The 17,566-nt window shown below is 39.9% G+C and overlaps 1 protein-coding gene across 2 annotated transcripts in view; it reads left to right on the top strand.

Annotated features, from left to right (window-relative positions):
• The window catches only part of rusc2 (RUN and SH3 domain containing 2), a 347,767-nt gene that overhangs the window by 219,764 nt on the left and 110,437 nt on the right, over positions 1-17,566 (top strand). Inside the window, exons 4-5 of one of the 2 annotated variants that reach the window (XM_039759148.1) lie at positions 5,147-5,335; positions 5,879-6,022. In XM_039759148.1, the coding sequence (XP_039615082.1) occupies positions 5,147-5,335; positions 5,879-6,022 (333 nt within the window). The remainder of the gene's footprint in view (positions 1-5,146; positions 5,336-5,878; positions 6,023-17,566) is intronic. The other variant, XM_039759149.1, reaches the window with a different exon arrangement.

The following is a 17,566-nucleotide window of genomic DNA, read 5'->3' on the forward strand; positions in this document are numbered from 1 at the left end:
TACGGCCAAAGTTCTGGAACGAATTATGGTCGTGAACCGAGGTTCCACTGTATATATATATATATATATATATATATTTGCAGCTGGAGATCCACAAAGGGAGAAAATGAATCACGTATCAAAAGTTGTTTTTTTGTTTTTTTTTTATTCCTGAGATTTCAAAGGATGGCTGGGATTCCTGAGATTTTCAGAGGATGATGCTTAGACTTACTAGAATCAAAGGCAATATATAGCAAAAAAATTACGTGTTTAAGTCATTGTGATCAGGAGGGGGGATATTGGGTGTGAAGTCTTGTATATTATGAATATGTTCTTAAGTTTGCATATGCTGGATTTATGTCCAAGTGTCTGTTGATGGCGTTCTCATTTGATAACCAGGATTCGGCCAGCTCTCTGGCAGTTTTCATACTGGCCTTGAATTTTACTCGTACATTGTCCCAGTTAAATGTATGTCCTGTTGATTTAGTGTGCCTATAGATCAATGATAGTGGGTCCTTTCTTCTGACGGCATTGCAGTGTTCCTGTATACGTGTTGCGATTCTTTTTGTCCAATGTATACCGCTGAGCATGAACTGCATGGAATGCTGTACACTGTGTTTTGTGTTTCTGCTGTCGATTTCTTGTTTTTATCATTAAAGAGGACCGTGCACAGATTGTTCGTGGGTTTGTGTGCTATTCTGACGCCTGACTTGGCCAGGATGTGCGCTGCACCTTCAGACACCTTACATTTAAGGTATTACGTGGGCGACCTCTTGGCCTGGTCCAGCCACTCGGTTCCCCAACAATGAGGATCTTGCGTGCCGGATCACCCTTGGGAAAATGCGCCACATGGCCGTAGTGCTGTAATTGATGCTCAATCACAATGCAGGTAATGTGCCTCATTCGGGAATTCATGAGCAACCGCTCATTCGACACAAAGTCAAAGTACCCAAGGATTTTCTGGAGAGACACAGTACCAAATGAGTCCAGTCTTCGTCTCAGGTCACTGGATAGCTTCCATGTCTCGCAACCATAGCAAGACAGGAAGCACCAGAACTCTGAAGATTTGGACCTTCATCCTTTTGCATAGATATTGGGAGCGCCACACACCCCTTTCCAGCAACCTCATGACCCCCTATGCTCTCCCAATGTGTCTACTGACGTCATAGGACAAGTCACTAGAATGTCACTGCCAAGGTAAGTAAACCTCTCAAGAATGTCTCCACAAACAGACACACTGCTGATGGCTGTGCCCAAGAGGTCATTAAAGGCCTGGATCTTGGTTTTTTATCCAGGACACTTGCAAGCCCAGACACTCCTTGCTCAGTCTCTCAAATGCCCCGATCAGAGTCTCCACCGACTCCGCGAAGATCACAGCATCGTCAGAAAAGTCAAGATCCGTGAATCTTTCTTCACCAACAGATTCCCCATAGCCGCTGGACCCCACGACCTTGCCCAACACCCAGCCACACACCTGACAAACCCCAGAATTAACTGGGAAAAATGCAGAGGTCCTGCCTCCACTCTGCACAGCATGCACAGTACCAGTGTACAGGCAGGCCATGATATCCAGCAACCTCAAGGGGATCCCACGAACCCTCAGGATATCCCACAGGGCAGCTTGATCAACTGAGTCGAACATTTTGCGAAAATTGACTAAGGCTGCAAAGAAACTCTGTCAAGATTCTCGTTAGTGCTCTATGACAACCCTAAGTGCCAGGATGCGGTTGATGGTAGACTTCTTAGGTGTAAAACCAGACTGTTGGTCGCTGGTAGGTGAGCAAATGATCATGAATCCTGTTGAGGAGGACAATAGCAAGGACCTTACCCAGCACCGAGAGCAGTGTTATCCCCCTGTAATCCAGGCCATCACCCTTCCCTTTCCAGATAGGGATGACAAGTCCCATTTTCCAGTCAGTTGGGATAATGCCTGTCTCCCAAATGGAAGCAAAGATTGATTACAATGCCAAGAGAACAGCTTTTCCATCAGCATGGAGAAGTTCACCTCTAATACCACAGATCCCTGCAGCCTTTCCCCCACTCAGCTGGTTCACCACCTTTGTAATCTCAGTGAGATTGGGTGGTTCACAGCTAATTGGAGGATAAGCCTCAAGAACTGCGGACTCAGAGATATCCAACGTCTTACCCGGAGGATCAGCTTTGAACAACTGCTCAAAGTATTCAGCCCAGTGGGTCACAACTGCAGTGTCATCCGTAAGAACCGTTCCATCAGCTGCACTGACTGTGCCTCTCCGAGGAACAGAGTCAGATGTGTGTAATGCTTCAATTCCTCTGTAAGCAGGATGTGGGTTGCTAGACCACAGATGGTGTATCGCTTGCTCACAGATTCCTCTAACATAATGCCTCTTTATCTGCCCTTATAGCCCTCGCAGCCGTCCTTCTCAGTTCCCGCTACAGACCAGAGTTACCATTGAGCTGTGCACTGCGACTCCTCTCGATGATATCCAGGGTGCCCTGCGAGATGAAACACCTTCTTCTGGGAAGACCGGTAACACCAATACAACCCTCAGCAACCTTCAGGGTCTTGTCACGGAAGGTCTCCCACATTACATTAGGATCGTCAGTTGCACCCAAATCTGCAAGTTCCTCACACAAACTACGTGAAAACTCATTAGAAACAGCCTGGTTTTGGAGTCTGGCCAATTCCAGGCTAATTTTCCTAGTAGGTGGTAACGTGTACTGGACCTAAGCTGGATCCTGAGTAGCAACAAGAAGTCTGTGCCTAGAATTCACAAACTGGGCACTTCTGTAGACCCTTCAGTTTTGCAAGAGCCTCCAGTGTCTGCCCACGAGGATGTAATCGATCTCCTTCACCGCACCACCAGTATTGGAGTACCAAGTCCAACGATGCGGTTCACGGCGTTGGAACCAGGATTCAGTGATTCGCAGCCCCTGACCTTTTGCAAAGTCAAGCAACATGGAGCCTCTTTCACCACAGTCACCAGACCCATGGGGACCAAGATAATCCTCATAACCAGCCCTGTCATTACCAGTGGCTGCATTGAAGTCACCCATGACCAGAGGAGTGTCACCTTGTGGGCACCCATCAACCACTAAGCGAAGCTGCGAATTAAATGTCTCCCTCGCCGAGACATCACTCACTGCGGTTGGAGCAGAAACTGAGACAACAGACAAGGCACCCAGGGAGTGCCATAATTTGAGTCTCCAACACCATCAGAAGAAGCCAGTCTGTTACAGCAACAGCTACTCCCTGAGTATGACAGCCATCAGACCGACCAGACCAATAAAAGGTGCACCTATAGAGATCTGGCCAGTCCTCGGTCTGCGCACCTCAAGAGAGTGCCAACCCTAAAATGCGGAGTTTACGCAGCTCCTCCGACAGTAGAGGATGATGATCATCTTGCCGGAGAGACAAGACATTCTATGCGCCCACCCGTATGGGCCGCCTCAAATTGGGATCCGAGTGCTGCTGTGCAGCAGGAGACGCCTCAGCACCACACCAGTTCCGATCATCAACAGATCTGACCCTATTGGCTCTCCAACGGCTTTAACTCTTCTGGGGATGGAGCTCCCGAGGGCTTTCCACCATCCCATTCATGATGCGAGTAGCCTTCCCGTGGAGAGCAAAAAGGGGTCCTAACTGTGGTCACAGAGCTTGCAGGGCCGGATGCAGTTTAATAACATACTCAGAAATGTTGCTGTGTAAAAAAGAGTAAATGCTTAAGTTCCATATGATATTGAACATAGAATTTTTACAGAAAAACTGTGGAGAAAAGCCAAGCAAAATGACACCTTTTATTGGCTAACTAAAAAGATTATATCTTGCCTGAAGAAGGGGCCTGAGTTGCCTCAAAAGCTTGCATATTTTAATCTTTTTAGTTAGCCAATAAAAGTTGTCATTTTGCTTAGCTTTTCTCTACATTCATAATGGCTAACACGGTACAACATCCTAGTACTACAGAAAAACTGTGGAAATGTAGCTTTAAAATTTTGATTGCACAAGCCTAGAGAAATGGGATTGTAGTAATTAAGAAATAAAATATATGCAAGAACAAAAGTATAGAAACATTCCTGGCAATACATGCAAGATCCATTTTGTGTTCACAATTTTACTATTCTGTACCAATTAAATCAAAGCTAGGTAAGCTATGGTTAAACCATTAAAAGATTTGCTTTCAAATTAACCTTAAACTTCACAATAATATATTGGAGACAGTTGACAGTTGACTATTACTTAATTAGACTTACTTGATTCACTAAATGACCTCTTTTTTGTAAAGCTCTTAATTTTCATACTTGTATAATCTTTAAAGTAACAGCCCAAAAATGTAGTATAACACACGTAAATCAGAAAAAAAGCTTTCTTAGGAACCATATTATTAGTTGTTAAATACTTTTTAATTATAATAGATGCTTTGGCACTATAGGGCGACGCGGTGGGTAACGCTGCTGCCTCACAGTTGGGAGACCTGGGTTTGCTTCCCGGGTCCTCGCTGCTTGGAGTTTGCATGTTCTCCCTGTGTCTGCGTGGGTTTCCTCCGGGTGCTACGGTTTTCTCCCACAGTCCAAAGACATGCAGGTTAGGTGCATCGGTGATCCTAAATTGTCCCTAGTGTGTGCTCGGTGTGTGTGTGTCAATGTCTGTGTGTGTGTGTGAGTGTGCCCTGTGGTGGGCTGGCCACCTTCCCCGGGGTTTTGTTTCCTACCTTGCGCCCTTTGTTGGCTGGGATTGGCTCCAGCAGATCCCCGTGACCCTTTAGTTAGGATATAGCGAATTGGAAAATGGATGGATGGATGGATGGCAGTATAACAAATTTAGAGATTAGCAATTCAGTTTGAGATTACCAGTTCAGTTTTATGTACTGAGGATATCATGTGAGATTTAGCATTTGGCAGATTATTTTTTATCTAGAAGCATTTAGTAAGTGTTCCTAATAATTCATCCTTATTAGTTTCCTCTGTTCCTAAATACTGAGGAAAATGTATTTTTAATTCATTACTCGTTCAGCTACAATGTAAATCTTACTTAAAATATTGCCAATAACTATAAATCCTGAAATGAAAGAGCACTCAACTCCCTCATGGAACAATCCTATCTGTAATACTGTATTTCTTCTGTATTTTCACTTTCTCTTTCTCCTCTGTCTTTTTTTCTTTGTCTGCTGGTCATACTTTCAACCTATAGCTCATCATCTATCGCCACAGGCCCTGAAATGGCGTGAATATCGGCGTAAGAACCCTCTGGGCCTGGAGCGTTCAGTAGCTGTTCCTCTACTTGGCAGTGTGGACTCAAGGAGGCCAGAGAATAGAGTAACTCGTCGCAATGTATTTGATTTTCCACCAATGATGAACCATGGCCACTCCAAACTGAATGGTGCTTTTCAGAAACATTTTTAGCATGTGTAATGCATTTCATGAGGGGAAGGATAATGAAGTATATGGGTATAGGGTTTTTTTTTAGATATTATTATTACTATTATTATTTTTATTGTTGTTGTTAACTTTAACCAATCAAATAGTAATCTTTTGAGCTATTTATGATCTTCTTAATCTGTCATAAGGGAGTCTGACAGTATCCATTTTTTTAAAGTGACTCTGGCCTGAAACTTTGTGGAAAGTGCAATATAGACATCAATTTGTTTTTACTCTAAGTGGATAATGAATTATGGAATTAAATGTATATTTTATCTGTAATCTAGACGTTTTGACAAACCCAAATAGCTTTCTTTAATTAAATGGAAATGTGCTATTTAGGAGTAGCCTTCCTCTCACTTTTAGGTTTGTGTCATTGAAACTGACTTATAGTTAGATATTAGATAACTTTATAATCTGTTTCTTCTGACAAAATTCCATTGCTCTTTTTATTTACTTCCTCAGATTTGATGACTGCATATGTTTTTTCTATTTCTTTTTACAGGTCAGTCAATAAAACAACTACAGAACTATTATAGTGATTTGTTTCCTGATTATTTCTCACTAACTGAAAAACCTCCTGAAGAGTTTTGTCTATCTCCAGATGCGGCCACTGAGTCCATCTCCATTGACATTGTGCAGAAAAGAGGTAAATATTGGGGCTGTCATCAAACATTATTGTGTACATTAATATCACTGTGAATAACGAGCACACCGTTTTTCCTTTGATTATTTTTTTTTGTAATTTTCAAAATTATTACTCGAGAATATACATTTTTGGTTATTACTTATATTCTTATATAAAGTGATTGGTTATTACTTATATTTTTATATAAAGTCAGACTGGTTTATCTTTCTTATTTGTTTGATGTACATCTGGTTGCTGTTATATAGTAAGCATTTCCAGTCATTAAAATAATAACTTATTAATGTCAAAATGTTGCCCCACAACTTTAACACCAATTTATCCTCCAGACATCTCCAGTAATGTTTAAAAATTTTGTCCCTCACTGACACTTTGCAACATCTATCTACTCATGTATCCATTTTTAACCCATCTTGAGTAGTAATGTCTTGTATTATGTAGCTAGTATGGATGCAATGAGAAATCAAGCAAAATTACATCTTTTTTGACTAATTGAACTGATTACTATATGCAAACTTCCGACACACTTGAAAGCTTGAATATTGTAATCTGTTCAGTTATCTGTCATCTGCAGACTTGACTAGCTTGTTGTTTATATTCCTATCCAGATCATTTATATATATTAAAAATAGCAGTGGTCCCAGTACTGACCCTTGAGGAATGCCACAATTAACATTATTTAATTCTTATTAAGTTCCATAACCCTTTGCCTCTGGTGTTTTAGCCAATTCTGCACCCATCTACACATTAGATTCTGAACTCTCACTTCTTTAATTTTGATGTCCAACATTTCTGCTTTTTGAAAATCCAGATACATAATATTATATATACCACTGTAATCATGTTGCTTCCTTGTAAAATTTCATCTTAGTAAAACACTTCTTCCTCCGTCTGAACCCATGCTAACTGTTCTCTAAAGCTCCTGTTCTTACCATGTGCTGTTTAATGTTTTCCTTAATAATTTCTTTCATTAATTTACCAGTGATCCAAGTAAAGCTTACTGGCCTCTAGTTGCTTGGATCTGCTCAATCGCCCTTTCTACATATTGGGACAATATTTACCATGTCCAGTCCTTTAGAATTTTCCCAGTGCTCAGTGACTTCCTAAAAATATGTGTCAAGGGTTTTTTATATAACGGGATAATATTTGCCATTTTTTAGTTTTTATGAATTTCCAAAAATATGCATCAATTTCATCCCATTTTACAAATCACTTAGTACCTCTTTAGCAGTCTCTAAGTTTATCCACTCCCTCAAATGTGAAAACGTAATACAAAATGCAAGTTTAGAGCATTTGCTATTTCACTGTCTGTGAATTTTATTTCCCCATTGCAGTTCCTGATACACTTTACCTCCACATTAATTGTTCATTTACTACTGAAATGCTTAAAGAATCTCTTGGTCATCTCTTGCCTGATCTGCAACATTTCTCTCTGACTGCATTTTAGCTTCACTTATGTTACCCTTCTTAATTGCTCTCATGCACCCTACTATTATCATCAGATTTGTTTGTGTTGTACACCTTATACAGCTAAGCTATAGCCATATGAAAAAGTTTGGGAACAGCCTGCATAGCCTGCATAATAATTTGCTCTACTTTCAACAAAAAAGATAACAGTGGAATATCTTTCATTTCCTAGGAACATCTGAGTACTGGGGTGTTTTCCAAACAAAGATTTTTAGTAAAGCAGTATTTAGTTGTATGAAATTAAATCAAATGTGAAAAACTGGCTGTTCAAAAATGTGGATACCCTTGTTATTTTGGTGATTTGAATGCATGTAACTGCTCAATACTGATTACTTGCATCACCAAATTGGTTGGATTATCTTGTTAAGCCTTGAACTTCATAGACAGGTTTGTCCAATCATGAGAAAAGGTATTTAAAGTGGTCACTTGCAAGTTGTGCTTCCCTTTGACTCTCCTCTGAAGAGTGACAGGAAGAGTGAAGGATCCTCAAAGCAACTCTCAAAAGATCTGAAAACAAAGATTGTTCAGTATCATGGTTTAGGGGAAGGCTACAAAAAGCTATCTCAGAGGTTTAAACTGTCAGTTTCAACTGTAAGGAATGTAATCAGGAAATGGAAGGCCACAGGCACAGTTGCTTTTAAACCCAGGTCTGGCAGGCCAAGAAAAATAGAGGGGCAGCATATGCGCAGGATTGTGAGAATGGTTACAGACAACCCACAGATCACCTCCAAAGACCTGCAAGATCATCATGCTGCAGATGGTGTATCTGTACATCGTTCTGCAATTCAGCACAATTTGCACAAATAACATCTGTATGGCAGGGTGATGAGAAAGAAGCCCTTTCTGCACTCACGCCACAAACAGAGTTGCTTTTTCTAACAAACAGTGTCGCTTTTTGTATGCAAATGCTCATTTAGACAAGCCAGATTAATTATGGAACAAAGTGTTTTGCACTGATAAGACAAAAATGTAGTTATTTGGTCATAATAAAAAGCACTTTGCATGGCGGAAGAAGAACACCGCATTCCAAGAAGAACATCTGCTACCTACTGTCACATTTGGTGGAGATTCCATCATGCTGTGGGTCTGTGTGGCTAATTCAGGGACATAGGGCCCTTGTTAAAGTCGAGGGTCAGATGAGTTCAACCCAATATCAACAAATTCTCCAGGATAATGTTCAAGCATCAGTCACAAAGTTGAATTTACGCAGGGGTTGGATATTCCAACAAGACAATGACCGAAAACACAGTTCAAAATCCACAAAGGCATTCATGCAGAGGGAGAAGTACAATGTTCTGGAATGGCTGTCACATTCCCCTGTCTTGAATATTATCGAAAATCTCTGGGATGATTTGAAGCAGGCTGACCATGCTCGGCAGCCATCAAATTTAACTGAACTAGAGAGATTTTGTATGGAAGAATGGTAAAAAAAAACCTCCATCCAGAATCCAGACACTCATCAAAGGCTATAGGAGGCGTCTAGAGGCTGTTATGTTTGCAAAAGGAGGTTCAACTAAGTATTGATGTAATATTTCTGTTGGGGTGCCCATATTTATGCACCTGTCTAATTTTGTTATGATGCATATTACATATTTTCTGTTAATCCAATAGACTTAATGTCACTGCTGAAATATTACTATCTCCATAAGGCATGTCATATATTAAAAGGAAGTTGCTACTTTGAAAGCTCAGCCAATGATAAACAAAAATCCAAAGAATTAAGAGGGGTTCCTAAACTTTTTCATATGATTGTATTTGTAAGGTTAATTCAGTTAATATTTGGATAGCTAAAGTCCCCCATGACTATAAGATCCCCTCAAAATTTGTCTTTTTAATGTTAATAAAATGATGTACATTTAAAATTCTGTGTGCATTGGGTGTCTGTAACACACTGCAAAGGTAAGGCCTCTAACCCTAATGTTTTGTAGTTGAATGCAACATCTGCACTATGATGTGGCTCATTGCCTAAATGAAGAAGATATGCACTTTACATTACATTTTAAATTAATGGCACCTCCCTTTTTATCTTTTCCCTTCATCCTTCCTAAACAAATGTGTAACCATTTATAATATACATATTCCCATCTTTATTACTTACCCAAGTTTCTGTTATTGTCATCATATCATTACTTATGTTCTGCTACATACAACTCTTGTTATTACTTTTAATAACAACAGTTTATTTCCTGTATAGCTCAAAATCACACAAGGTATGCTGCAATGGGCTTTAACATGCCCAGTTTTTTGACATCACCACCTTAACTCCCTTTGAAGACAAGAAAAACTACCCCCACCCCCTCAAACCCCAAAAAAGGGAGAACCCTGTTGGGAAAAAATGTAAGAAATCTTGGGAAAGGCAATTCATTGAGAAACTCCCTTCTAGGTAGGTTGGGCGTACATTGGGTGTCAAAAATGGTGTAAATACAATGCACAGAACAGAACACAAGTAATTATCTTTAAAGAGCTTGATGGCCAATTTATCATTTCCATCTCAGGAATACAATACAACAGGGGAAACTACAAGCAAAAATGCAATAATAGATAATACCACTCAGTAAATACAGAACTATCACATATGAGGATACAGATTTGTTCAGAGTCCTGGAGACCTTGGCTAACAATTTTTAATGTGTTACTTATGTTACTTTTGCACCTTAACTTTGGCCTAGAAATTATATTACAATGCATATTATTTATCACGTTACTGTTTATCCCTTCATGTACTGTACTGTTTTAACCTTGGCCTCTTCTAAACTTCCTTCCTCCATTCCTTAAGTTTAAATAGTCATCAACTAACTTACTCATGTGCCTGCACAACATATTTGTGCCCCTCTGGATTAAATGTAACCCATTACCATGGTACAGGTCCTAAATGAGTTCCAAAAGGAGTCCCAATGCCCTATAAACCCCTTCTATCACACACCAAGATTTCAGCCATGCGCTAAGCCTTCTAATTTCCTCAATCTTACCTGGAATGGCGTGTGACACAGGCAGAACTTCAGAGAATACTGCTTTGTCTGTTCTGCTTCTCAGCTTGGCACCTAACTCTTTAAATTTGGACTGTAGAACTGAAAGCCTACCCTTAATGTGTGTCATTTGTTCCAACCTGGACAATCGCTGCTGAATTCACCCTGCACCGGCCACTCCATGTCATCCCTTCCTTGGGGGGTCTCCTACCACTGCACTTGGAAGGCAACACACAGTATGAGACTCTCTCTCTTTGGAGCAAGATTATCAACCTTCTATTTTTATAAAAGCAATGTTGGAAAAACTGTTTTGCTACACCCTCTGAAGTATTATTTGGTCAATATTGCATTGTATTTTGCTGAACATTGCTGAATCTGCCTTCTTCGTATCTCACCGTCACTTAATTTTTTTTTTTTTTCAGTTTTATTGAATGTTCCTGCTCACGCAGAATTAGTATGCACCTTATGGTGCAGTGTAGGTATATATGATATTTGGAATTATTCATTTTATGATCTTTTATCAGGTCAGTTCAGCGCTATATGCAATCATCAAATTCAAATGTTAACTGTTCTCACACACGCAAAGACAGTCCTTCCTCTCTATTCTGTGATTTCTATTACACACCTGAAAGAAAGAGACAATATATGTGACATTTTGAAGAAATCATTTTATGACCTGAATAGTACCAATCAGAAAACATCATCGCACTAATGCAATATTATTTGAAAAGGAACAGCGTCAGATCGGGTGTGAATTTACACTGGCGCTGTTACTTGGAGTCAGATCAGGAGAAGTGTCCCATATATTCTCTTATAGTCTCTTTCTTTTTTTGCTCCGTGCTGCAAGGTCCTTCCTTCCTATATTTATGACGTGTGTACCTGTTGCAATGCCACACTTTTCTCTATGCTGTGGTTTCTGTTATATTGAAAGGGCACTTGACACTGACTCAGTTTACTTTCCTGGGGAAGTGGCTGTCTTGGAATAGAAGTTTGTTGATGTTACATCCTCCTTTTCGACGAAGTTCCTCTGCAATATGAACCATGAACACTCTTCTTTTCACAGTAGCCCCATGCAGGCCTTGACAAGTACATGTGCATTGATCCTGCTGCACTGAATAAGCTCAATGTTGGCGCAGCAAAAAAAGAGACAAATATATGGGACATTACATATAAATTTATGGTACTTGTAAAAGTTAACTTTTTTCAGTTTTACTCTCTCAATCACAATCACGCTCTAACTATTCCCCCCCCACCCCTGCCCCGCCTCTCCTGGGGCCTCATGTATAAATGGTGCATACGTACAGAAATGTTGCGTACGAACGTTTCCATGTTCAAATCACGATGTATAAAACCTAAACTTGGCGTAAAGCCACACACATTTCCATGGTACCTCATACCCTGTTGTACGCAAGTTCTGCACTCGGTTTTTCAGACTGGCAGCACCCAGTGTCAAAGCAGTGCTACTGTTCCAGTATGGTTACCATTTCTTTCTTAGATGCACGTTCCTGACACAGCTTTATAAATACACTGAAACTAACCGCATATTGTTTATTAGTGTAATGCCTCTGTTTGTAATTAACCTGTAACAATATAATGGTCCAGGGAATAGCCATAATATTTCAAATACCATAGCTGCTTTAGCATTGTTACTGTCACTGCACCTTCTTTTTCGTCTTTCAGCTGCTCCTGTTAAGAGTTGCCACAGCGGATCATTTTCCATATTACTCTCACTGAACCACTTGGAGTATTTATATCACTGTATCTGAGTGGGGAATCACAGCAGCAGCTGATTGGAAAGAGAATTATCGGGATACAGCATCAAGCACACGCTGCCTCAGCCACAGCAAAATGCATCAGAGACTTTCCTGTATGGACCTCGCGGTTCAGAAACAGTTTCATCCCAAGAGCTCTAAACGTAATCAATCAGTCCATCATGTGCTGCTTGTAGAACTGTTTGTACTTATAAGTACAATCACCTCACTGTAAACTTGCACTACAGTTATAATATTGCACAACCTAAGCCACTTTATAAAGCTCATATTTACATATGATGACAATATCATCTATACTTATAAAAGGCAAAGCCCTTACTCACTCACTCACTCACTCATCACTAATTCTCCAACTTCCCGTGTGGGTGGAAGGCTGAAATTTGGCAGGTTCATTCCTTACAGCTTCCTTACAAAAGTTGGGCAGGTTTTATATCGAAATTCTACGTGTAATGGTCATAACGGGAAGCAGTTTTTCTCCATTTACTGTAATGGAGATGAGCTTCAACGCCGTGGGGGAGTTTCGTGTGACATCATCACGCCTCCCACGTAATCACGCAGTACATAGAAAACCAGGAAGACCTCAAAAAAGAAAACATGCATTATATAATTGAGAAGGCAGCGAAACAATAAGAAGCGAGCGAGTGACATATACAACCATATTCATGAGTTCTGCTACTTCGGAAACAAAGCACGATGTAAACCTACACTTTAAATTAAGTTCATAGACAGGCTGCCGCTGGCGTTTGTAATTTAGTGCCTGCCCATATAAGGCCGTCCGTCAGCGGCAATCCAATAGCAAACTGCCACGGGTAAGTATTCACGGGTGAAGGACTGTGCTTATGGAGAGGAAGATGAGATGGTCTGGGTGGTGTTTGACACAAACTCAGCGAAACTGCGAGAGAAAGTTTTAAGTGCCAGGACTAAGGTAACATTAAATACAGCCATGGACATAGCACGAGATGGCACCAGCACAGCTGGGAACCTTCGATGCATGTACACCGAGTGGCTCACGTGAACTGACGCAGTGCACAGATAAAAAGCAACAGTTCCAAACAGCTCTGAAGAAAAACCGAATTACACAATTGAAAAGGCAGCAAAAAATATGAAGCGTCTGATACATACAAGCATATTCATAAATCCAACTACTGCGGAAACAAAGCACACGTTGGAAAAAGTCAATGTCCCGCTAAAGGAAGACAGTGTAAAAAAAACCCGTGCATGCAGTGTGTCAGGTCTCAGATAAAGAAGAAGACGAGCTGTTTATTGATGCAGTAAGAAACGAATCGATGAATGAAACCTGTCATCTTTACAACGATTGACAAACACGGAATGTAACTTGAACACAACACATCCTCCAAATACGAACCTGATTGAAAGAAATAATGATAATCAAATCCTTGATGACAGCAACACTCAGTAACACTCACAAAACAAATACTGTATATTGACAGTCATGTTACATTATTTTTAAAATGTTCCCTTATGATGCTGCAAGTTATTGCGAAGCTAGCTCACACGATGCTGAAGAGAAAAGTTGATTCTGAAAATAGAGCCTTTAAAAACCGATGGGAGGCTGAGTATATGTTTACTGAACCCGTGTGTCTCATTTGTGGAGCTAATGTGGCTGTAATTACAGAATTTAATCTAAGACGGCACTATGAGACAAGACATCAGGGTAACCTGAATGCAATGCAGAAGATACAGAAAGCAGAAGAATTAAATAAGAATCTGACACTTCAGCGGACGTTTTTACCCGTGCACAATCACAAAGTGATTTCAAGTGAAGCTGCTTTTATGGGAGACACAAATGCACCAGTGTAATTTGCCCCACTTTCCCTGTTGCCAAGTAATGTTAAACCAAGTCGTCACTACAGTGTTCCCAAATACGCACTTTGCTGATAAACTGAGCGCACTGAGTTTGAACGGCGCTTTGGTGACTTTGAAGAACAAAAAGTCCGTCTACATGCGGCTCGAACCTTGTGCATGTTTGGTATCACATATCTGTGTGAGAAGCTCTTCTCAGTGATAAAGACTAACAAAACAGCACACAGGAGTTGCCTCACTGATGAGCACCTGCAATCCATCCTGACAATCTCCACAACACAGAACGTCACACCAAACAGAAACGAACTTGTTGCCAAAAAAAGATGCCAGGCGTCCAGCTCTAAAATGACATATGAGCAAAGACAACTGAATGATTTGATTTGTTATTGCTGAAAGGAACACATTTTATTTATATTTCTAGGTTTTGTTATGCAGCATGTTCATATTTGAATTTGTATAATTTTGACAGGATATATTTTTATGGAGAGCAAAATCTTTTGGGATATTTAAAATCTAAGTTTATTTTTTATATAAAATTACATAAGAGAAAAGAAATTTGAATGTTTGTTCTTTTAACGTTTACTTTATTTCTAACTTGTATAATTAGAAAGGATATATTTTTATGGAGAGCAAAATATTATAAGTTGTTTAAGGTTTGAGTTGATTTATTCAGGAATAATATTCCTGTCTGTTTTTACCATTCCTACCAAAGATATTTCTGTCGACTAAATAAAAATTCCTTCTATTTAAAATTTAAATAGAACTTGAACAAATACGATAGTTCATAATATCCACAGACTTGCGTAAGAGCGGGAGTTATCCGTTTTAACAAGCAGCGTATTGCACTGATACGAAATAGCTGTGTGTGTATATATGTACGTATATGTATATATGTTTGTGTGTGTATGTATGTATTTGTGTGTATATATGTAGATATATATATGTATATATGTGTGTGTGTATATTTATGTGTATATGTATAGATATATATATGTTTATGTGTGTGTGTAAATATCCATCCATCCATTCTCTAATCCGCTGAATCCGAATACAGGGTCACGGGGGTCTGCTGGAGCCAATCCCAGCCAACACAGGGCACAAGGCAGGAACCAATCCTGGGCAGGGTGCCAAACCACCGCAGGACACACACAAACACACCCACACACCAAGCACACACTAGGGCCAATTTAGAATCGCCAATCCACCTAACCTGCATGTCTTTGGATTGTGGGAGGAAACCGGAGTGCCCGGAGGAAAGCCACGCAGACACGGGGAGAACATGCAAACTCCACGCAGGGAAGACCCGGGAAGCGAACCCGGGTCCCCTAACTGCGAGGCAGCAGCGTTACCACTGCGCCACCGTGCCGCCCCGTGTGTAAATATATATATATATATATATGACAGCAACACTCATCACTCACAACAGTGACAAAACAATTACATTGACAATCATGTTACGTTATTTTCAAAATGTTTCCTTTTCTTTTTCATTGCTTCTTTAACACACTACTTCTCGCTGAAGCTTGGTATTTTGCTAGTTTTTAAGATAAAATGAAGCAAAATATGTTGATTTTATTATACAGATAAAGCTTTAACTTCATTTAAGTAATCTGTATTGTTAATAATGAAACATGTGAGGACACGGTGCTGCAGAGCTAGCTAGTTCACGGATTGATCCAACCTCGTGCTGTTATCTTGCTGGGCTGGCGCGACACTGGAAGGACAGATGGAGAGAATAATTAAACACGTACTACGAAGATATTTCAATGTTCCTTAAAAGTTTTGAAGAATTGTCGTATGCTTACAGATGGATTAATGTCTTTTACAGAGCTGATTGTGTGGCGATTGGGTATTTAGAGAAAGAAAACTAAGGACAGGAATTGGAGGTTAGTACGTTTGAAAGAGACAGTACTGCTGCAATAATTTAATTGAAGGTCGCGCACAATCACTGCGCCACTGTGTTTCCATGTTTAATAGCATGCTTTAACTCCTATCATCATGAAAAAGATATCACATATACATCTCAGTATTTTAATTATTCAGAGAGCTGTAATATTATGAATGTAATGGATTCTGTGTCCTGTCGGATAAAGAGAAAGCCGGTTTAAGAAGCACGTAGTGATACACACACATAGAGCACATAGAAGATCAAATACAAAACAAAGCATTTAACGTGAAACTTTAGTTACGATGGGATTTGAGAATCTAGTAAATTAAACGATTTTAAGATAAAGTTTATGTTCTACTTTAATGACAAAATAAACTATGTGATTAAAGTGGAAATTTCGAGGTATTCGCTGAAATTCTTATATTTTCCCCCTGAACTTTTCCCATTGTCTTTTCACAGAAGGCTGAGCTTAAGGGCTATTTATATTTATTTGCGTATTCAAAGAGGTGTAACTGGGAGGAGTTGGGGCGGGACAGCAGGCGCGTGCACGAACGTTACTTTTCACGCTGATCGGGATTTATGTAGCGGAAGAACGTTGAAGTTTGCGTGCGCACAGATTCCTGCATCTGGATTTTTCTATGCGTACGCACATTCCCACTTTTGTGCTTACACCATGTTATAGTGTGAGTTCTACGCACTGCGTTATACATGAGGCCCCTGACCTGACTCTACGTAACAGCGCCAGCGTAAATTCACACCTGATCTGACGCTGTTCATTTTCAAATAAAATTAGTGCGATGATGTTTTCTGATTGGTACTATTCAGGTCCTAAAATGATTTCTTCAAAATGTCACATATATTGTCTCTTTCAGGTTTGTAATAGAAACCACAGCATAGAGAGGAAGGACTGTCCTTGCGTGTGTGAGAACAGTTAACATTTGAATTTGATGATTGTATATAGCACTGAACTGACCTGATAAAAGGTCATAAAATGAATAATTCCAAATATCATATATACCTACGTCTCTGTTTTTTTTGTTTTTTTTGGACATCATAAACCATAAGGTGCATAATAATTGTGCGTGAGCAGAAACACTCAATTAAACTGAATTAAAAAAAAATAAAGTGACAGTAAGATACGAAAAAGGCAGATTCACCAGCATTTGTGTGTCAGCTTTTATCCATACAGATCAGAGAATGTCCAGTTCCATTGCCTCAAAACACCACTCACATCTACAGTTACTCCCAGTTTCAAATAAAAATCAACAGCGTCAGATCCCTAGGGCGGTAGTATGTATCGTGATCGTGAAGTGAAGTGAAAACAAAAAAGGTAACTTTTGCAAGTACAGTACTATAAATGTACACGGCCTGTTACAGACCTAAACCAAATGTATGTGTGTACTGTATAATATTAACAATAAGAGCAGCTCACTACTGAAAATGGCAAATATAGGAGGCAGTGGGGATCGAACCGTAGACTCTTGATTACAAGTCAGCAAATCTTACTGCTACACCACAGAAGCTGTTGTATCATTCTTGAACCTTTTGTGAAAGTGTTTATTTGATCTTTGGACTTCAGGCTTCACAGGCTTCACACATTCTATAGTTCATGCCTACATTTTGTAACATC

Source organism: Polypterus senegalus, chromosome 7 (assembly GCF_016835505.1).
Source record: "Polypterus senegalus isolate Bchr_013 chromosome 7, ASM1683550v1, whole genome shotgun sequence".
NCBI lineage: Eukaryota > Metazoa > Chordata > Cladistia > Polypteriformes > Polypteridae > Polypterus > Polypterus senegalus.